Source organism: Erythranthe guttata, chromosome 7 (genome assembly GCF_056151865.1).
Source record: "Erythranthe guttata isolate IM_541 chromosome 7, IM_541, whole genome shotgun sequence".
NCBI lineage: Eukaryota > Viridiplantae > Streptophyta > Magnoliopsida > Lamiales > Phrymaceae > Erythranthe > Erythranthe guttata.
The window spans coordinates 11,536,926-11,560,000 of record NC_142539.1 but is presented as its reverse complement, the minus strand read 5'-3'; the positions used below and the strand labels follow the sequence as shown (position 1 = coordinate 11,560,000).

The window sequence follows — 23,075 nt, the reverse complement described above, 5'->3', positions numbered from 1 at the left end:
GGATGACAAATATAAAAAGTACGTGGTGTTGTTGCCAAATAGTCATAACTCCGGAGATACAAATATTACTCCTTTAAAATAAGAAACACAAGAAAAGCAGGGGTCCCTAACTCTGTTTTCAGCTACACAATTCTTTTTGAATCCTATGCAATTCCCTAACAACATCAGACATCAACATCCTTTCTCTCGGCAATTCCGTCGAACACGACACTCCGATTCTCATAATAGAACACATGCAATCTTCGAGCTTACCGTTATCGATCACGTGCGGCCCCATTCGAATGAGAGGATCCACAATTTCCATTAAGCGATTAGGCAAAGCAGTGCTAACGAAATTGTGAAGATTACCATTTTCACTAAGCGAATCATCGGTCGGTCTTCTATTCGTGAACATCTCCAAGACGAGAATACGGTAGCTGTATACATCCCCTTTTGTTGAGACCGAGTTACTCATGCCATATTCTGCATTTATCGATAAGAGTAAAAAAAAGAAAAATTGGAGTTTTATGAAGAACAAAGATTAATTAATAAAATCATACTCGGTGGAACATATCCAAATGTACCCCGGATTCCGATTGTGCTGCTGCTTTCGGGTATGCTTGAAGTAATCTTCGATAACTCAAAATCACCAACGCAAGCCGTCATATCTTCATCCAAAAGAATGTTACTCGGCTTCAAATCACCATGAGTTATTATTGAATCAATCCCACAATGAAGATATTCGAGTGCATGAGCAACATTAATGGCAATACCGAGCCTCTCAATCAAATCAAGATTTCTAAATTCTCCTTCTTCTTGTTCACTATTAATGCAGTACAACCATTTATCTAAACTCCCTTTAGCCTTAAATTCATAGACCAATGCTTTGAAATCGTTTCCTCGAAAGTCTATGCTTTCACAAACACTCAGTATTTTCACGAGCATTCACAGCTATATATAATTGTTGGCCCGTCATCAAGAATGTCTCTATATACATATCCAAATCTTCCAAAACCAACCAAGTTAGTCTCGGCAAACCCACTCGTCGCTTTTAGAAGATCCGCGTACGAAAGGCTCAAGAAAGGGATCCCGGTGAATGAAGGTACGTAAGGCATATTTTTGTCCGGTGTTCTCCTCTTGTAAATAAAAACGACGAAGCATAGAATTGCTGCAACTCCAGCTACTACTGGGATCCCGATTTTGAGATGAGTTGATAAGTTTTTCTTCTTTGATGAAGTGCAAGGAGGAAGGTCTAACTCAAGAATTCCTCTACACAATTCTTTGTTTCCTTCAAGAGAAATTGCGCTCGTGTTTTTTAACACTCCAGTAGTCGTCCTTGAAAGCTATTAAAAGATAGATTCAAGTTTTGGAGATCCAAGTCACCGAGGAAACTTGGGATACTTCCGGACAAATTATTTCGTGAAAGATCCAAATCTGTTAAGCCCATCAAAGAACTTAGTTCATTAGGTATTTGCCCTTCAAACAAATTATCATATAGGTAAAGTCCTTCCAAGCTAACGCACGTCCCTAAAGAACGCGGAATAAGTCCAGACAATTTGTTATTAGATAAATCTAATTCTTCAAGATTTCTCAAGGATCCAAATTCAAGTTGGATGGAGTTTGTTAATGCATTGTGAGATAGATCCAAAAAAATACAAACGGTGGAAATAAGAATCTCTTGGGGTATGGGGCCATCGAAGTTGTTTACGGAAAGATCTAACATTTTCATGTTTGTGCAATTAGCAAGACTCGTGGGAATAGTTCCCGAGAAGTTGTTTCTTTCCAAGGATATAGAGTACAACAAAGTTAAGTTTCCAAATACGGGCGGTATACGACTCGTTAATCTGTTGCCTCCCAATTCAAGAATATGCAAATTAAAAAGTCTACCAATGCTCAAAGGAATAGGACCTTCTAGATTGTTGTTGGAAAGTCTCAAGTGCTTGAGACCAAGAAGGCCCCCGATTTCCGAATGAATTTTTCCGACTATTTGAGTAAGATAGATTCCTAGTTTCTCAAGGTGGCTGGAAAAATTGGCAATTGTGTTGGTGATTGAACCAATAACGAATGGGTTATCACCTACATCGATACCTTGTAAACTCGTGCAATTCGTGAGCGACGAAACAAAACTATATCGTCTTCAATAATGTTTCCGGCGACGAACAAGTAACGAAGATTTGAAAGCTCTCCGAACCTTGGCATTGGCCCACTAAAATGATTATCTGCTAGGAGTAACTCTACGAGCGAGGAAGCATTTGAGAGTGAAATTGGAATATGCATGGCTACTAAATTGATTCTCACCCAAGTGCAGACCCCTCATATTAGGTAGAGTGAGGCCTACATTAGAGGGTATTGATCCTTGAAGTCGATTGATGTCGACTCCAAAAAAGACGATACTGGATATATTGAATAGACCTGGAGGAATTGTGCCAGTTAGGTTGTTTTGAGCTAACTGAAGAAAACTTGGTCTTCGAAACCGAGAGAATGATTTGGGAATTTTCCTATCAAGCCGCACAACCTTAACGAAATTGCTCCGAGAGATGTTAGGTTTCCTATAGTTTGAGGGATATGCCCTGAAAATATGTTTTTCCCCAAGTATAAAGACTGGAGATTGTACAATAAGCCGATCTCTGGTGGTATGTTTCCGGATAGATTGTTGTTGATCAAGTTGATGTAAACTAGACTTTTGCATTGGGACATATTTTTGGGTATTGATCCAAAGAAAGAATTGTTCGAAAATTCAATATACTCAAGTCGTCTTAAAAGACCGATTTCTAGGGGAATTCGGCCACTGAAGCTATTGTTTCCAAGACTGATGATTCGAAGGAACGAGAGGTTACCTATATGAGGTGAAAGTGATCATATCAAGCCTTCGGAACCCAAATTTATGGCAACAACTCTGTCCGGGTGCATGCGGCCGCATGTGGTTCCGTTCCATCTGCAGAAATTTGTCGTTCGATTCCACGAGTTTAGAGCTCCGTTTGGATCGACATCTATAGCTTTTTTCATGGCCAACAATGAAAGAAAATCTGTTTGGTTATTGCTGGAGAATGTCGATAGAGTGTGTAAGGCAAGACAAGAGAAGATGATCTATTAGAGTATATTATATTATAATAACTCTTGTAATATTAGGATTCTATTATGATTCAGTTATCTAGGTTAGTTAGGATTTAGTTACCTAGTTAAATTCTACTACCTAGTATTATTTCTCTATATATTCCATGTAAATCAACCCATAACACAATGGGGGTTTCCATTACGTATTATTATGTCTCTCCTGCTCCAATTATATTATTCCTATATGGTATCAGAGCACCAGGTTTTTTAACCTAGCCGCCTTTCTTCTCCATGGCGGTGACCACCCAATTTTCTCCCTCCCCAGTGGTGGTACTCTAATATCTTTCTTTTTCTATCGTTTCCATGAACACCACCCGAATTTTCTCCCTCCCTCGGTGGTGCATCATCTTCTCTATTTTTTCCGTTCTTCGTCTTCTTGTTTTCTTCTCCATGGCCTAAAACCTAGCCGCCGCTCTCTTCTTCTCCATGGCCGGCGACCACCAAATCAATTATCTCCCTCCCGGTGGTGGTACTCTTCTCTCTATAAGTCTTTTTCTATCAGATCCATGAACACCACTTAATTTTCTCCCTCCCCGGTGGTGGTAACTTATATTATTTTCCGACATCTTCTTCTTCCTAGTCGGTTATTCTCAAATCTCCTTTTTTTTTTCTTTCTCTATCCTTCTTTTTAATTATTCTTCTTCCCCCTCTCATATCATCTCTCAATCTATCTCGAAAAGAAAAATGCTTATTTTTCTCTCTCCCGTTATTATTATTTTTTTTTTCTATCAATTGGGCATATATTTTCACAGAGGGATTCTCTAGCGTTGTGTTTCGCGGTTATGTCGGGTCTTCACTTTTGGAGTTTATTCACTTTTGAAGTTTATTTGTTGCGACTGCGGGAGCGTGTTAGCAAGTTATTGTCCAGTCCACACGTTCGTCACGTTTCGACTGCGGGGGCGTATTAGAGTATATTATATTATAATAACTCTTGTAATATTAGGATTCTATTATGATTCAGTTATCTAGATTAGTTAGGATTTAGTTACCTAGTTAAACTCGACTACCTAGTATTATTTCTCTATATATTCCATGTAAATCAACCCATAACACAATGGGGGTTTATATTACGTATTATTATTTCTCTCCTTCTCCAATTCTATTCTTTTTATATGATCATCAGGAAATAAAAAATACTCTTGATGGATTTCGCCATTGTTTTTAGACTTGTGATTTTTGTTGTGTTCAGTGTATGTATATACGAATAACATTCCAAGTCTAACACCAAGTCTACTAATTAATTAGTTTTGGAATTTTGCCAAAGGTTTTCCAATGCTTCATTGGTTGTGTCCCACGCATATTGATCTTTAATAATGCCTTAAAAAGACTTTTTTTCCTTTCTTTCTTTTTTTTTTTTAAATGACTTTAAAAGACTTTGACTTGAGACTTAAGACTTGAGACTGCGGTGCTACTTGAGACTTTGACTTAAAAAATAGGGATTATTAGTGCGATTGATTACCTTTAGAATTTTTTTTAATAAAAATAAGTCCAGCTTATTTTTCGTAGTAGGTTCAGTTTTTCTTTTATTTCAAATTCACCATCCCTCCTATTAATTACCCACCACTTTAATGATTTTTTAAATTTTTTTAAGGGATAATTAGCAAGAACCCCCTCATCTAGAAAAATGAGTTAAGAAAAGACCTCCTCCCAAAAATAATTAGAGAAAACCCCATTAGCTAATATTCCACCCATGTGATATTTTCATAATTCCAAAATTACCCTTAATTGTCTGTTATAATCTTTCAAAACCGTAATCTTATTTTTATTTTTTCATCCGCCGTTTTGACGCTCAACGTTTCTCTTCTTCTCTCTTTTCTCTTCTTCTTTGTTTTTTTTCCTCTATTTTCTCTGTGACTTCTCCGCCACTGTCACCGCCACCGCCGCCGCCGGGAGATGGAGAAAGAAAGAAGATGAAGCACCCATCAAACATTATAAATGATTTTGATAGCGATTCTGAATTCGAATGCCAAGAAGGCTACATCGGAGGCGAATAGAGATAAGATTGTCGATTTGTCGCCGAAATCTGATTTTGATGGGTGGTGGTTCTGCTTTGGTTGATGGTACGAGTTGTGATTTTATTTATTTATTTGTAATAAAAAAACCGTCATAATGTCAAAGTAAGGTGGTGATGGTGTGCTGTGGCGGCGGTGTGGTGACGATGGGGAGACAAATTTAGGGTTTTTTGGTGGATCAGGCGGAGGACGGCGCTGGTAGAGAATTTCGCGCATGCTGAAACCTTAATCAACTATGTACATGTTCATAGTCGATTGAGCTAATCAGTTCATAGTCGATTAAGCTAATCGACTATGCTCTGGCAGTCGATTAAGGTTGATCGACTCCAATTTTTTTATTTTTTTTTTGAACTTTTTGTTTATTGATTCCAATTGTATTAATCATTTATAATATTTGTATATTTTTTTGTAATATATAGTTGATTTTGTATTTTTTTCGCAGTTGTGATTTGTTATTTTTAGTAGCAGATTCTTAATCGACTATGCTTCACATCATAGTCGATTAATAATACCTGATATAAAAAAAATATTAAAAAACAAAAAAAATTAAAAAATTAAATAATTTCCTTAATCGACTATGAAGCATAGTCGATTAAGGCTAATCGACTATGCTTCATAGTCGATTAAGGAAACTGATACAGAAAAGACGGAAAAAAAACGGAAAAAAAAAAAAATTCGCTGAGCGCGTGATCCAATGATGATGTGGCGGGCGGGGGCAAAGATGGAAAACATAATGGCTGAAAATGGGTGTAGGCTTTTCTCAAATGGACTAAAATATTTTGGGTCTCCCTCCATTAAAAAAAGTAGTGAGGGGGTTTTCTCAAAGAGCCCCTTTTTTTTAATTATAATTTTTGTTTATTTATTTATTTATCTTTTAAAAAAATATTTATTTAAAACAATATTCTTTTTTTTTTTTAAATTACTTATGTATTGTAACATATACCAGATTTGTTCGACCCTACACCCGGTGATAAACACCGGGTGGGTCTTCTGCTGCCACATGTCTCTTTTTTATATTTTATAATAGATTCCCCGCTAGGGTTTACCTTTAGGGGTTTTTAAAAAAAAAAAAAAAAAAAGAACACGATTCATGATTCCACGGTAATTTACTGTTTTTACCGGGCCAAAAAATAATTTGGAAAAAAAAATTAAAAAGAAAAGTTAACGCAGCCGGTCAGCGGCGGCGGTGGAAAAAAAAGGTTAAGAAAAACGTCAACGTCATGGACGGCGGTTGACCGGCAGTGAACCGCAGCGGTTGACCAGCAGTCAACGGCGGCGCGACGGTCCAAAATTTGAGTCAAAATTGGGTTAGAAGTCATAGTTGAATAATTTGTGAAATTGGGATTAAATGGATGAAAATATATTAAAAAATAAGAGGGTATTTTAATCCTTAATTTTTTACACACCTCTCAACATTATCTGGATTTATTTGTAAAAGAGATCCGAAGTGGATTTAGATTGAAAAAGTTGATCATCACATACTTATTTGTAATTACCCCTTAATTTTAACTAACATTGTTTGGCAAAACACCTATGGTAAGAAAAATTGAAATGAGAAAAGCAAACACGATATTATATTCCTATGGGAATGATACATCATTGTCAATTTTGGCATTTTGGTTTCTACCCAGAGAATGGTCCAACTTTTCAATTTTGGCATTTTGGCGACTTAGTAAAATTCCAAATATGCTTAACTTTCATGCGTAGACTTGGTGGACTTAGCTTGACGCACCCACACCCACGCACACACAAATATATATATATATATATATATATATATATATATATATATATATATATATATATATATATATATATATATATATATATATATATATATAGACACACACACACACACAACACACGAAATCGCGTAAGCGTATCAACGCAGACGGAATGGCAAATTCAATCATAATAACCCTTTATTTGTTGGCATTCTCTTGTTTTGCCTTGTACACTCCAGCATCCTCCAGCAGTAACCAAACAGATTTGCTTTCGTTGCTTGCCTTGAAAGAAGCCTTGAATGTCGATCCAAACGGAGCTCTAAACTCATGGAATCGAACTACAAACTTTTGCACGTGGAACGGAGTTACATGCGGCCGGAGGCACCCGAATAGAGTTATTGCCATAAACTTGAATTCTCAAGGCTTGATGGGATCACTTTCACCTCATATAGGTAATCTTTCATTCCTCAGAAAAATCAATCTCGCAAATAATATCTTCAATAGCCGAATTCCCCAAGAAATCGGTCTTTTAAGAAGACTTGAGTATATAGAATTTAGCAACAATTCGTTCACATGAAGAATAGTGCCTGAAAATATTTCCCAATGGAGAAATCTAGTTTATCTTAACTTGATAAACAACAATCTCTCTGGACCTATACCTCCGGAAATCCAATTTTTGGAGAAACTAAGAGATCTAGGCTTGGGTAAGAACAAAATCTCGGGGCTAATCCCTCATTTTTTTGGAAACCTAACATCTCTAAGAACCCTTTATTTAAGGTCTTGCGGCTTTGAAGGAGAAATTCCGCAGTCCCTTTCCCAACTTGAAGGACTAAGTTATCTTGATTTGGGTGACAACAATCTCATAGGCACTATTCCTTCAGCTATGTTCAATATATCTACTATCGAGCAATTTCAAGTTGATTTTAATGATATTCATGGAACCATACCCTCTACTATAGGCCTAACTCTCCCTAATCTGAAGCTTCTAGTCTTGGGAAAAAATCAATTTAGTGGGCGTGTTCCGATCACTCTGTCGAATGTTTCCTCCCTTGAATTATTGGTTTTGTCGGTTAATGATTTTAATGGGATAATGCCAAGGTTTGGGGGACTTTCAAAGCTTGATTCTTTATATGCTGCAGCAACCTTGATTGAAGATGATATTAGTTTCATTTCATCGTTAACAAACTGTACAAGCCTACGAGTTCTTGATTTAGGAGATAACCCTTTAATTACTGGTTCAATTCCGGAAACAATTGCGAATATGTCAACCCATTTTGATAGACTCGGAATTTATGGTACTCAAATAGTTGGAAGGATTCCTACAGGGATCGGAAACCTTATTCGTCTCACGCGCTTACAACTTTCTTACAACAATCTTGAGGGTCCTATTCCTTTGAGCATCGGTAGACTATTTAATTTGCGTGTTCTTGACTTGGAAGATAACAGAATTACATGTGATGCACCATCCGCAATTGGAAACTTGACTTTGTTGTACTCTCTATCCTTACAAAGAAACAACTTCTCTGGAATTATTCCCACGAGTCTTGCTAATTGCACCAACATGCGAGAATTAGATCTTTCTCGAAACAACTTCATTGGCCCAATACCCAGAGAGATTCTTATTCCCACCTGTTATGTTTTCTTGAATTTGTCTTACAATGCACTCACGGGTTCGATTCCAGTTCAAGTTGGTTCATTGACAAAGGTGGAAGTCTTAGATTTTTCTAATAACAGGCTGTCTAGACTTATTCCAAACTCTTTAGGGACGTGCAATAGTTTGGAATGGCTACATTTGGAGGGTAATTTATTCGAAGGACAAATACCTCAGGGACTAAGTTCTTTGATGGGCTTGACAAATCTAGATCTCTCACGGAATAATTTGTCTGGAACAATCCCAATTTTCTTGAGTGAGTTACATCTCCAAAAATTGAACCTATCTTTCAATATGTTGCAAGGAAAAGTGCCGATAACTGGAGTCTTAAAAATAAGACTGCGATTTCGTTGGAAGGAAATGAAAAACTGTGTGGAGGAATTTTTGAGTTAAATCTTCCTCCATGTTCTTCATCATCAATTTCCTCGAAGAATAACTTATCCACTCCTATAAAAGTAGTGATCCCAATAGTTGGAGTTGCAGCAATCTTGTGCCTCATCATTATTCTTTACAAGAGAAGAACTATCAACACAAGTTTGTCTTCTCTACCATTATCTGCCGGAATACCCTTTTTAAGGCTTTCATATGCAGACCTCTTACACGCAACAAATGGATTTTCCGAGTATAATATTTTAGGTCGTGGGAGATTCGGATCCGTTTACAAAGGAATTATCGATAATGGCCACAAATTTTTAGCCGTGAAAATTCTTAATCTTTTTGTAAATGGAGCTTCTAAAAGCTTCATGGCGGAATGCAACGCACTGAGTGGCATAAGACACAAAAATGTCGTGAAAATGTTGAGTGTTTGCGAAAGTGTTGACTTCCAAGGAAACGATTTCAAAGCATTGATTTACGAATTTAAGGCTAATGGGAGTTTGGATAAATGGTTGTACTACAATAGGGAACAAGAGAAAGGGCAATCTGAAACCCAACTTAGATATCTTGACATTAAAGAGAGGCTCAACATTGCTATTGATATTGCTCAAGCAGTTGAATATCTCCATTGTGGTACTAATTCAACAATTGTTCACGGCGATTTGAAGCCAAGTAATATTATTTTGGATCAAGATATGACGGCTTGCGTTGGTGATTTTGGATTAGCCAAGATTATTTCAAGCATACTTTCAGAAAGTAGTGGCACAATTGGAATAAGGGGTACCATTGGCTATGTCCCTCCAGGTATAATTTTCATTGCATTATATAATCCCACCAAATTTTATCTATTTAATTGATATCTTGTACGTATTTGTAGAATATGGCACGAGTAACACGATCACAACAAAAGGCGATGTGTATAGTTATGGCATCCTTGTATTGGAGATGTTCACAAACAGAAGACCAACGGATGATTCATTTATGGATCATGTCAATCTTCATAATTTTGCTGTCGCTGCGTTACCGGATCGTGTAATGGAAATTGTGGATCCTCTCATTCGAATAGGCCCTCATCAAAATTGTAGTAAGATCGAGGATTTTATGGCTTCTATTATCAGCATTGGAGTCTCGTGTTCAAAGGAAGTGCCGAGAGAAAGAATGTTGATGAAAGATGTTATTAATGAATTGCAAAAGATTCAAAAAGAAATATGTGGCTGATTTAATAACAAAGTTCATAAGCCATCTTTTCTTTGTATTTCCTTTTGTTAGAATTTGTGCTTTTCTCATTTTCTTTGTACTTCTATATATCAAATTTGTATAAAGTTGCTACATTTCTTTCTTCTTTTGTTTCTCTCTTTTTTTCTTTTTGCTCTAACTAGTATATACAGACTTGTGAAATTCTTATATAGATAATTCACTAAGCATAACTTTTGTGGGGACATGATTTATCATCACCAAGAAAAGGTGCAACACTCCACGTATAGATCAATTACCATACTAAAATAACATTTTAAATGATTTTTGCATACACATCGAAAATTCGTAAGATTCATATGTCGTTTATATGTGAAATGGGCACCCACTCTCATTGACTTAGGGGTTAAATGAGAATGTGTATTTTACTAAAACTCCGATAAATATAATTAAGAGGTGGTAAGTTGGTGCAAGTATATATTTAAAGTAACTCCAATTCAAAAGTATTAAAATGAGTTTGCAAATATTTATTTAATATACAATATTTTATTTTGATCTTAATTATCTTAAGGTATTTACTTCAACTGTAGGTATCAAATGGTTATTAATTAAAAATATTTCAATTAATTTATATATATAATTGCCATATGTCATTTTCTAAATGGACATGGGGTGGTTAAATTCATCACTCATTTTTGATATTTTACTCTGCAGTATGTGTTTTTACATTGCGAAAGATCAAATATCAAAATACAACTCTCATTAAAACGTAAATAATTATTTATTAAATATTTTCACATTGTAAATATTTCACTGTCTTTTGGTGTTATAATACATGAGTTCTTTTGTCTAACTTAAAAGTTATGTATCTACATTAGTGAAATAAAATTAAGTTTTCTATTTGCCCATCATATATAATAAGATAAATTTATTTTGTTAATTTTCATTTTTTTAAATATTTGTAAAATAAAATTATTTATTCTATAATATTTATAAGAATCAAAAATATATTATAGGGGTTACAAATAATCCCATCAATGAGTACTTATTCATAAAGAGATCCAGATAAAAAACTCATTTACCAATAAGTCCACGCATGGTCCAGATTTTTGTAAAGGACTAACATAACCCCTCATACTTTAATATGCTCCAATTTCATCCTTAACTTAAATTAACCTCAATTTGACCCCAAATTTCACAAATTATTCAATTTTGACCCAAAACTTTTTTTTTTCAAAAAAAATAATTAGCAAATTTTTTTTTTCCCGCCAGTCTCCGGCGTTGACTTTTCAATATTTTATTTTTGTTTTTTTTTTCTTCCGGATTTTTTGCCGGTTTCCGGCGTTGACTTTTTCGATATTTTTTTTAACTGTTATTGACAGTATAATTACGTTAATCTACTGTTAGTGACAGCACAATTACGGTCAACGTTTAGCGACGGACGTAAAAAAATAAATACAAAAAAAAAAAAAAGCCAATGCCGCGATCCGGCGGTGGAAAAAAACAGACCAGAAAAAAAGTCAACGCCGGAAATGGCAAACTTGTTAATCAATAATGGAAGACGGCTTAATCCCACTTTACACCTTTGAAATGTACCATTTTGGCACTTTGTACCCTTAAAATAAATTAATATTATTTTGCACCCTCGAAACATAATATATGATGCATAATGCACCCTACATGGGTTTTTAAAGCTAATAAAGATAATTTAATATTCCTAGTGGTATTTAAAAATTATATTTTTTATTACAAAAAAATATTTTACGAAAAAAATACCTTCAGCTATTTCGTTATCCAGTTATCTGAAAATTATATTTTCTTCCAAATATTTCTACCTAATGTTTCCACCAATTAGAATAAATGACCTATTAATCGAATAATTTAGTGATAAAAGTTTATTTGATAATTAACTTCATTAATAATTAGTAACAATAAATTTGGAATCATATACATGCAGTAAATTATAGATTTTTGCAAATAAAGTATATTGAATGTAAATTTTTTCGGAGAATATATATTATGACTACGATGAACATAACACATGATTTATATATTCAAATTTTTACACTAATAATGAAGGGAAAGTAAAAAAAGAAAAAAAAATTAAATTAAACTAAAATTCAAAAAAAAAAATCTTGGTAAAAGTATAACATTGAAATGTAAAATTGATTTTAAATATGTTGAAAAAATATTTTCTTGATATATTCATCATTTATTTAAGGGGAAAATTCAGTTTGCATTTCTCCCTGTCCATTTCTCTATTTCCCCCGGTCCCGTGTACGTGCTACATAGCTCAAATTTTATCTGTCGATTCTACAACATGAATTTCCTCTTTGTGTAATTTTTTTTTCTCATACTGTGTAAAATGGCAAATTTTCAGGTTGTATTCAGTGAAAACTTCCAAAAATCATTTCAGAAATTGAATCCTTCCAATGCTAAGAAGCTGGTCATAAGTGTTTTACTTAAGCTTGCAAGAATATAAATGTGGACTGGAAATGCGAGAGCTCTTCGTACATTGTGAAGCAAATTAAGGTGGGAAAATACTATGTTGTGTGCTCAATCGACATAGTTAAGGATCCTGTTTACGTGCAAATTTTCAAAGTGTGGGATATATTGCCTATGACGGATAGACTACAAAACTCTTGAAACGACTAGACAACATTTTTGCTATGTATACGGATGATTTTATCAACCGCTGCAATGAGAAGTTGTGCGAGGGGTACGTAAATTAATTTACGATTTCCTCTAATTCCAATTCAAAAATCGTGATTGGTCGCAATTAATTCCGGTTTTTTTTTTTTCAGAAATTTGGAGGTGCCAAAGAGTTGGTCGGTGTCCGATGAGATAATCCGGTTCAAGAATCAAAACGACAACAATGTAAATGCTAGCGTTGACTGCAGAAGTCATGTTGAAAATGCCAGAGTGAACGAGAGCTTACTGTTGATGAAATTTTACTCATTGTCGAGTGGTGCTGTGAATCATTTGCTTACTAATATCGAGGGTAGAGAAGTTGATCTTCCGTTTGAGGTCACCGATGAGGAGAGAGAAATAATAATGTTTCCAAGGAGCAGCTTTATATTAGGTCGATCTGGTACTGGGAAGACGACTATTAGGTCATCAGTACTCCATTGCCACACGGGATTCTATGACAGCTGGCGATGTTGCGCCTATTTTGCATCAGCTTTTTGTTACCGTTAGTCCAAAACTCTGTTATGCTGTCAAAAAGCACGTATCTCATTGATGCGATCTCTTGAGTATCATAAATATTTCCTACGAAACGTAAGATCTATTCTTTAATATTTCTCTCTGCATAATAAAACCCTAGCACAAGACGACTATTTAAAGAGAATAAAACCCTAGAATCCTAATCTAACTAGGAAAGATAATTACCTAAACTAATAAAATACTTAATATATATCCTAAACCTAAACACACGACCTTATATATGTTATAAATATACTAATCTAATTAATTAATAATAAAATACTAACTAAACAATTAATTAAACAATATATTAAATAATAAATCGTATCAAACCACCCCTCTTGAAATGAACCTTGTCCTCAAGGTTCTGCCCAATAATCGTCTCTCTTTTTTGTGTTTCCACCTATGCTTGACTTCATCGACTTTCTTTCCGAGCAAGATGTATTCCTTTGTCTTACCAATCTTCACAAGCACATGACTATCTTTCTTGATTTTATGAGTTAAGTCATCTCTCTCGGTGGAATCATGAACCTGGTCTCCAAAGCGACCCACTTTAGCCAAACAAAAACTAGATAACTTGGAGTGGTATTCCCCTTCACAATAAACAACTAATTCCACCGAATTCTCATCATGCTCCACAATAACAGCCTCATCAATTTGTGGCAAATTGTCGTTATATTTTTTTTCGAACAGTACTCCCTCATGCTCCACGACAGATTGATGATTTAAAATATTAGGTACTTCGACAATTGCACTTAAAATTGGATCTTCCTTAAAATTATGAAATTCTTTCAAAATTCCATGCAATTCTTCGTTCTCCTTCTTCGACAATTTCTTGTCTTCGTCCCAGATTATCTCGGTTGAATCTGATAATTCTTCTTTCGCAACACTAACGAAAATTTGAGCCTCTTCAAAAAATTCATCGTCGTCATCTTCCTCTGCCTCTTGCGATAGGCTTGGCATTGGTGGCGGCGGCGGATCTTCGAAAAAGTCATCTTCATCCTCTTCATCTTTCTCCGGTAATAGGTTCGGCGGCCGCGGCAGTGCTGGTGATGGCGGCGGTTGCGTTGGCGGTGATGCACGGTGGTCCCTTCGGCTTTTGTGGTGGCGTTGACGTCGTCCGTGACTTTGTTCGAGCAATTTCTGAAAATCAATCCGTAATCTCTCTATGGATTTCTCCAATCGCTCTAACCGTCTTGTTTCGGACATCATGATTTTCACAAAGTATTGATGTAATCTCAACTTTGCTCCAGCGTAGCTTTGATGTAATCGCTGCCTTGCTAACGAAGCGTTGGTGTTATCGCAACTTCGCTCTGATACCAATTGATGCGATCTCTTGAGTATCATAAATATTTCCTACGAAACGTAAGATCTATTCTTTAATATTTCTCTCTGCATAATAAAACCCTAGCACAAGACGACTATTTAAAGAGAATAAGACCCTAGAATCCTAATCTAACTAGGAAAGATAATTACCTAAACTAATAAAATACTTAATATATATCCTAAACCTAAACACACGACCTTATATATGTTATAAATATACTAATCTAATTAATTAATAATAAAATACTAACTAAACAATTAATTAAACAATATATTAAATAATAAATCGTATCACTCATCTAAAGAGGTGCGTTTAGAGCTCCAATTCATTGTCTTTTTTTTTCAATATGGCAAAAATAGCAAGAAATAGTTGGATAAACAAGCAATATGTTCTGTTTGAATCATATACTGATCCTTACTTTACTATTTGTATAGCTTTGCTAGTGAGAACGCCTCCGAAAATAACAACTTCGCGGATATGGATGATTTAGACGAAATGGCTGAATTTAGAGATATACCGGACACATATGTTGACATCGAACCAGAAAAATATCCTCTGATCATAACATTTCATAAGTTTTTAATGATGCTCGATGGTACTTTGGGTAATTCTTACTTTGAGAGATTTCGTGATGTAAGAGGCTCCTCACAGTACGAAGGAACAAGATCTATTGCACTGCAGACTTTCATAAGGAGAAACGAGGTTACTTATGACCGTTTTCGGTCCTTATATTGGCCCCATTTCAATGCTAAGCATACAAAAATTCTCGATCCCTCAAGAGTGTTCACTGAAATTATGTCGCATATCAAAGGAGGTCTAAAAGAAGGGGAATCGGGCGAAACCAAGCGAAGCAGGGAGGGGTACGTTTCACTATCTGAATGTAGGGTGTCCACTTTATGTGCAGAGAAGAGGGATGCGATTTATGATATTTTCGACGACAACGAGCAAATGAAAGTGGAACGTGGTGAATTTGATCTTGCTGATTTTGTGATTGACATTCATCTACGGCTCAAGAACGAGGATTTAATGGGTGATAAAATGGATTTCGTGTACATCGATGAAGTGCAAGACCTCACCATGAGGCAAATTTCCCTTTTCCGATTTATTTGCAAAAATGTGGACGAAGGATTTGTATTTTGCGGTGATACAGCACAGACGATTGCACGAGGGATTGACTTTCGGTTTGAAGACATTAGATCATTGTTCTATAATGAGTTCTTTATGAAATCATCTAGAATTTGTGAGCCTTCAGCTTCAGGGAGGAGAGAGAAAGAGGTTATATCGGATACGTTTTGTTTGTCGCAGAATTTCCGTACTCATACTGGTGTACTTAGGCTGGCGCAAAGTGTCATAGATCTTATTTGCCATTTTTTTCCACAATCGATTGATGTATTGGCTCCAGAGAGTAGTTTTATGTACGGTGAGTCACCTGTTGTACTCGAACCAGGTAGTGACGAGAATTTGATTATGAGTATTTTTGGACATAGTGAACATGATGGTGGAAAATGGGTCGGGTTTGGTGCTGACCAAGTAATTTTAGTACGGGACGATTCTGCCAGAAACGAAATTTTCAACTACATTGGCAAAAAAGCTCTTGTTCTGACTATAGTTGAGTGCAAGGGACTCGAGTTTCAGGTTAGAAAATTTCTAGTAAAGTTCATTTTTATTTTTTATTTTAGTAATTGTATCTTAACCACATTAAATTTGTGTTTTTTTTACAAACTGTCCCAACACCTAGCGTAAGTAACCCGCGTAACAGTAAAGAAAAACTCTGACACAAAAGTATATAATATTTACACGGAATTAAAGTAAAATTTTTATAATTATGTTTCTACATTAATGTAAGAATTATTCATGTAGGATGTTTTGTTGTACAATTTTTTTGGTTCATCACCAATGAGTGATCAATGGAGGGTTTTGTACGAATTCTTGAAAGAAAAGGATCTACTTGATTCCACTACTCCAAAGTCATTTCCATGTTTTAGCGAGTCAAGGCACAATATCTTGTGCTCTGAACTGAAGCAACTATACGTGGCGGTCACTCGAACGAGGCAAAGATTGTGGATATGTGAAAACGATGAAGAGTTGTCGAAGCCAATACTCGACTATTGGAGAAGGTTGTGCCTTGTCCAAGTGCGTAAAATAGACGATTCTCTTGCCTTAGCAATGCAAAGAGCTAGCAGCCCTGAGGAGTGGAAATCACAAGGAGTCAAGGTTTTTTGAATTGTATTTTCCCGGGTTTTTTTTTTTTAATTTTAATTATATTTTTTTGCATTATTTATTCTAATTGTATTTTTATTTTTGCAGCTCTTTTCGGAGAAAAATTATGAGATGGCAACAGTGTGCTTTGAAAAAGCAGGAGAAGAAATATGGGAGAAAAGGGCCAAGGCTTCTGGTCTTAGAGCGTCGGCAGACTCTATGCGTGGTTCAAACCCGAAAGAGGCACGTGTAATGCTTAAAGAGGCTGCCGAAATATTTGATTCTATTGATCGAGCTGATACTGCAGCTGAATGTTTTTGCGACTTAGGGGAATACGAAAGAGCAGGTACACTCATTGAATGAATAATTCTTGCAATTGGATTACCAAATGTAGAAAAAATTGAAAGGGTTTTTAGTTTTTGCATAACTCACTCACCAACCGTCTATATCTCTTTGGTCGATAAATCCATATCTTTAATATGTATTATAAATAAAGGCAAACTTAATGTATATGACAAAATTACCTCAACCCTTTAAACTCAATTCTTAATTGTAACCCCAATTTAACTTCAATTTCATCAATTTTGACCACAAAAATCCAATTTTGACTTTTTTTTGCCGCCGTTTTCCGGCGACTTTTTTTCGTCGTCGGTTTCTGACGTTGAATTTTTATGATTTTTATTTATTTATGCCTCCGGTTTCCGTGCGTTGACTTTTTTTTCTTTTCAAAAATTTCTATCCTCTTTTTTTTATGTTCGTCGTTGAACGTTGAGAGTAATTGTACTGTCTTTTTGACAGTACAATTACTTTAAATACAATAATACTACTGTTAATCACATCAATATTATTTTTTTTGGCTTTTTTAGTTTGTTTTATTGACCGGTCAACGTGATAATTTACTGTCTACTATTGTAATATAACTGTGGTTTACAGTAATATTACTGTCAACCACATGAATATTAATTCTTTGGTTTTTTATAATACTTGTCTTTGTTGAACGGTCAACATATTAATATTACTGTATTACACAATAATAGTGATTTTTGTTGTGTTAATATTACTGTGCTAGAGAGTAATATAACAATATAATATTGCGTTAAACAATAATATAATTAATATTACTCTCAACCACAGTAATGTTACTGTTTAAACATGCCAAAAAATGTTCAGAAAAATAAGGTTTAAAGAAAAATTCAACGCTGCCGGAGACCGTCTTTGATCGCCGATCAGTGACGACGGAAAAAAAAGAAAAAAAAAAAAATCAATACCGGAGATCGGTGGCGACGTAAAAATTGGGTTAGAGGTCAAAATTGAATAATTAGTGAAATTTGGGGTCAAATTGAATTAAATGATGAAATTGGAGCATATTAAAATATGAGTGAGTATTTTAGTCTTTTACACAAATCTGGACATTATCGATTTTTTTTGTAAAAGAGTTTTTTGTCTGGACCATTTTATGAATAAGTAGCCCATGATGAGCTCATTTGTAATAAGCCCAAAATTGAATAATACCTAACACCAAATGTACCTAGTCTTGGTCCTATGTTACCATCATTTTTTTATTTTAGGACGCGACAAAGAAACTTGGAAATGGTGGAGATAACATAAAGGTAGGGGCTGACATGAATCACCACTTCCTGAAATTTCAGAGAAATTCATGAAACTAATAGTTCGTTAGAACTCTATATTTTTAACTACATCATTAGGGTAAAATTCAATGTTCGAGTGAAATAGGAACCAAAAATGCTAATTTTGCATAGTTATTGTTGCTTGTAGCATTGAAACAGGACAACTTACAAACAAAAAGTAGTAGTAGATTGATTTTTTTGATTTAATTTCCTGGTGCAGGAAGGATTTATTTGGAAAAATGCGGTACGTCTGAGCTTCGAAAAGCAGGGGAGTGTTTCTCATTAGCTGGAAATTACAAACTTGCAGCTGAAGTTTATAACAAGGGGAATTTTTTCGACGAGTGCTTATCAGCTTGCACCAAAGGCAATCATTTTGACCTCGGTCTGCAATATATCGAGCAATGGAAACAACAAGCATCATTCGATACCGAAATTATTGCACAACAGTTTCTCGAAAAATGTGCTTTCGAATGTCATAAGAAAAAAGACAGTGCATCGATGATGAAGTTTGTTCGTGCTTTCTGTACGGACGAATCCAAACGCAACTTCTTGAAATCAAAGGACTGCTTTGAGGAGCTTCTAATATTGGAGGAAGATTCCGGAAATTTTATCGAGGCTGTACATATTGCACAACAGTTGAGGATTATTTTACGTGAGATTGATTTGCTCGAAAAAGCTAAAGACTTTCGAAATGCTTCTTTGCTCGTAATTTCGTATGTATTGAATAACTCTCTCTGGGTTAATGGAAGTCAAGGTTGGCCTCTAAAATCATTTCCTGAAGAGGAAGAGATTTTAGCGAAAGCTATTTCCGATGCAAAGAAGGTTTCGGAAAATTTTCATGCAACAATTTGTGCCGAGGCCAAATTTTTGTCAATGAGTTATAGGATGAACTTGTCCGAGTTGATGCAGTGTTATAGTGCTTCGAAGCAATATAAATCTCGTATGGTCGAAATTCTATCCGCCAGAAAATTCCTCGATGCCCAATTTCAAGTGCATCCGACAAAATACGAATCGGATCCTGAATTAATGCTCATTGATCGAAGTTCATTCGAAGAAAGAATGTCAAAGAACAAAGTCTCTGATGGAACGCTGGTTTTCGTTTGGAACCTATGGAAGGTGCAAAGCTTGGAGATCTTTGAATGCCTCGACTCTATCGAAAGGGCTGACCTCAGCGAATGTGAAGACACTGCTCGATTCTGTTTTAACTACTTTGGAGTGAGGTCGACAAATAACTCGAGTAACACCTATATATTGTCAAACCCTAATTCTGCATGGGTTCGAAATTCCGACAAGAGGTTCATTTTGCGGAAAAGAAACGTGGCAACTCTTGATGCCCGTGATTTTGCATCAGCTGCTCGAGAATATTGGAGTCAAGAAATAGTTTCGACCGGTCTAAAAGTTTTGGACGCTCTTCAATCTTGCTTGATGAAGCCCTCGTTGTCTATGTACTGCCAAAGTGTGTGCCTCGTTCACATTTTCGACATAACAAGGTTCGTCGAGTCAAAATCACCCACCACAAAGAAACTGCAGAACTTTCTGTCGTTATGCGTCGAGTCCAAATACTTCAACTCTGTTTTTCCTTTGGACCCTCGGCACTCGTTATCTGAGGATATGGTATCTTTAAGGGAATCCGAACTTTCCAATAATTTACTCGAAGAAATTTTCTCGAGAAATATTGTTAGCTCAAGGAATAATAATGAACTGACTTATAGGCAGATAGGAGAGGCGGCGATGACAATGCTCGGGTCTGGATTATTGCAGAGAAACGGAATTCATGAGAAAATTATTACAAGGCTGTCTGATAACTCTTCGTGGAAGTCATTCATCGAGAATCTGATCAGTGTGGAAGAATCTTCGAAAGATTCTCTTAGTCGCGAGTTTCATAATGCACTTGTAGAAACTTACAACATAAACTGGAGGGCGAGTGACTATATTTCTCCGAAATGCTTCTTTTATCTCGCGGAGAGGCTCTTGATTTTGGTTCCTCACTCCCGAGGGTTTTTTTTCACTACAAAATCGTCGTTCTTGGAATATTTAATGTGTCTTTCACCGGATGCAAATCCGAGTTCCGGTTTAGTAACGGACAAGAAATCGTATGCTGCAGACACGTTTAACTTTGTGGCGAGGGTGGTCAGAGAATGTCTTGATAACAGTGAAGCTACATTAGAATGGATTGCTCGTTCTAATATCGATGGCAACTACTATCTTCCGGTGCTTATGCTGAGGTTGTTCGTGATTCTTTGTTTAACGTGTCTGAATTCCAAGTTGTCGTTCAACGTACTTTTTGAGGTGCTTAAAGTGCCCCATATCAAATGCCAGCTGCCGCGGAATTTTTGCGAAGCGATTCGGTGTAGAAGGACGAACAATGTGTCGGATGAAGCTGCAGTTGCTGGAGCATTCAATATTATCGGGGATCCTCTTGTTATTGTAGCCTCGAACGAGAATAGTCGTCTCAAGTTTGTATGCCCCGATGCCGTTTTTCTTGACTTGAAGTCCTCGTGTAGAAATGAGGTCATCGGAAAACTATTTCCCAAGAGCAGTGATAAAGAAGCTAGCGTCGAACCTAATGTTGTTAGTGAACAAGTTACGGAATCTTCTAAAATGACAGAGGGTATTATTCTGGAATTACTTGACGCCTTACGGAATAGAAACGATGGAGATTCGAAGAGCCTTGTCATGATAAAGAAGGTAAGTGAAATTATTATTATTATTTATTTTTTTATTCGGGGAGTTAATAATCGGCTGATAATTTTTTTTTTTTTTTTATGTGTATGATATATCTCTCGTCTGCTTGTTTTTTTTTTTTTTTTTTCAGGAGGAAGTGGAGAAGCATATAAAGTTTTTAACTGGTGACATGGCAAAGTTAAGTGAGCGGAAGAGGTCTCGGTTTCACTCCGGTGAAGATGAAAATGATGTGCCGGCCGAAAACACCACCAGGATTGATGAACTGACCAAGATTTGTTCTTTGTTAGACACGAGGTTAGTCGTAAAAAAAAATATCATTTGGAATAACAAAAGTGAGAGAATATATACGATTGATATATAATATGGTATTAAAGCCTTTGTCATGATTGCAGTGACTTTGATACTAAAGCGGGCATGCTCAAGATTGAAGAGATTTTGAAGAGATTGGAAGAAAGAAGGCCAAATGTGAGTACTGTCGGATCTCAAAGTTGTGTTGTTTCTGATGACGACGAGGATGAAGATGGAGAAAATAATAGCAAAAACGGGGGGAAGAAGAAGAAACAGCACCCGAAAAAAGGGAAAGGAAAAGGAAAAGGAGGTAAACGAAAGTAAAAAAAGCATTGTCTACGGTACGTATTTTTGCTCCCTATTTGAGCATCTCTGATGTTACTTTTTGTTTTAAGCCCCGGGGTTGAATGCTCGAATCAAGTATTAATTTTCTCGTCTCACATTTTACACACTTTATGTGTGTGTGTGCGTGTGCTTAAGTATGTTATTGTATGGCCATGTGTTGAACTTCTCCTATTGTAAGCATATCTGGAAAATTGATGTCGGATTTTTAACAATCAATTATCCAATGGTCGATTCGTCCTTGCCGAATTGAAGCCAAAGAAGCATATGCCAAGACAAACGAGGCAAATTTGGTTAGTAGAACCCGATCGATTTCCCCGTCCAAATATTAATCGGCTGCAAGACCGAAGAAACAACGTAGGGTTTGTGAAATGATGCACCAATGTATCTCCACATAGATATAGCTATATCAGAATAAAAGTATAGGGTATAAATTAATCGATCATCACGAGTAGGATCGAGCCCCACAAGATGGATTTCATCTCGTAAATACTTTGAGGAAATAGTGATAAAACTTATTATAACTAAATGGCAAGCCCAAATAAATATTTGGTTCACATCATTTATAAAATTCATTATAGGGAAAATTAGAAAGACCACCACCACCACCACCACCCATTGGAAAAATCAAGTAAGGTGAACTTTCTTAGCTGATGCATATATCATTAATAAGAGGGTGTTTGGCTAAGCTTATAAGATGTTAAAAGTAGTTTATAGGATGTTTTAGAGCTTATAAGCTCTTCCAAAGTGTTTGGTAATTTAAAAAAAAAAATCTTAATTTTTTAAGCTGTTAAGAGCAAATAAGATCTCTTTAAAAAAGTACATCTACCCTACCTTTTTATTTAAGATCTTAGAGCAACTTCAATGCTAAACATCAAAATTGGATTATCAAATACTCATTTGATAATTAAGATAATATTTTAATATTCATTTACAATTTATCTACTCCAACCATGGTTATCAAAATTAATAATCAATTGGAAGTTTTTTAGTGGTTTTATTTGTAATTGCCACGTGTCATTTTGTTATTGGATGTTTAAGTAGTTATCTTTTTGATAACTCAATTTCCAGGATGTATTTTTACATTCAAAAAGCTATAATATCAAAATACTTACTCATTTTGATACTTCCATTGGAGTAGAAATTTTTTATTTCGGGATATCAGAAAGGTGGTTTATGGATTTGATAATCCATTTGATACTCCCATTGGAGTTGCTCTTATAATGAGTAAAAATAAAAAATAAGCTCATTATCCAAACACTCTAAATATTAATCCTAAAACAGCTTATTAACTCTTAAAACATCTTATCAGATGTAAGAACTTATCAACTGTTTAAAATAAATTTAACTAAA

General features: G+C 35.5%; 2 protein-coding genes and 2 pseudogenes across 3 annotated transcripts; 3 read left to right on the top strand and 1 right to left on the bottom strand.

Annotated features, from left to right (window-relative positions):
* The window catches only part of LOC105965860 (putative LRR receptor-like serine/threonine-protein kinase At3g47570), a 1,389-nt pseudogene extending 115 nt beyond the window's left edge, over positions 1-1,274 (bottom strand).
* A 5,675-nt stretch (positions 1,275-6,949) lies between these two features.
* On the top strand, positions 6,950-10,200 carry LOC105957845 (uncharacterized). Its single transcript, XM_012981820.2, is given in 3 exon segments — positions 6,950-8,805; positions 8,808-9,659; positions 9,733-10,200. Coding segments are annotated over 3 exon segments (2,997 nt in total). The 5' UTR covers positions 6,950-7,001; the 3' UTR covers positions 10,074-10,200.
* Positions 10,201-12,397: 2,197 nt separating this feature from the next.
* LOC148769694 (uncharacterized) lies at positions 12,398-13,290 on the top strand (annotated as a pseudogene). Its single transcript, XR_016031982.1, has 2 exons — positions 12,398-12,768; positions 12,854-13,290. The product of XR_016031982.1 is annotated as an uncharacterized LOC148769694 (transcript).
* Positions 13,291-15,014: 1,724 nt separating this feature from the next.
* LOC105965862 (uncharacterized) lies at positions 15,015-21,937 on the top strand. The gene is made up of 6 exons (XM_088820951.1): positions 15,015-16,215; positions 16,441-16,794; positions 16,888-17,125; positions 18,628-21,095; positions 21,223-21,386; positions 21,485-21,937. Exons 1-6 carry the CDS (start codon positions 15,058-15,060, stop codon positions 21,702-21,704), a joined length of 4,602 nt encoding a protein of 1,533 aa, XP_088677077.1. The 5' UTR covers positions 15,015-15,057; the 3' UTR covers positions 21,705-21,937.
* Positions 21,938-23,075: the final 1,138 nt, after the last annotated feature.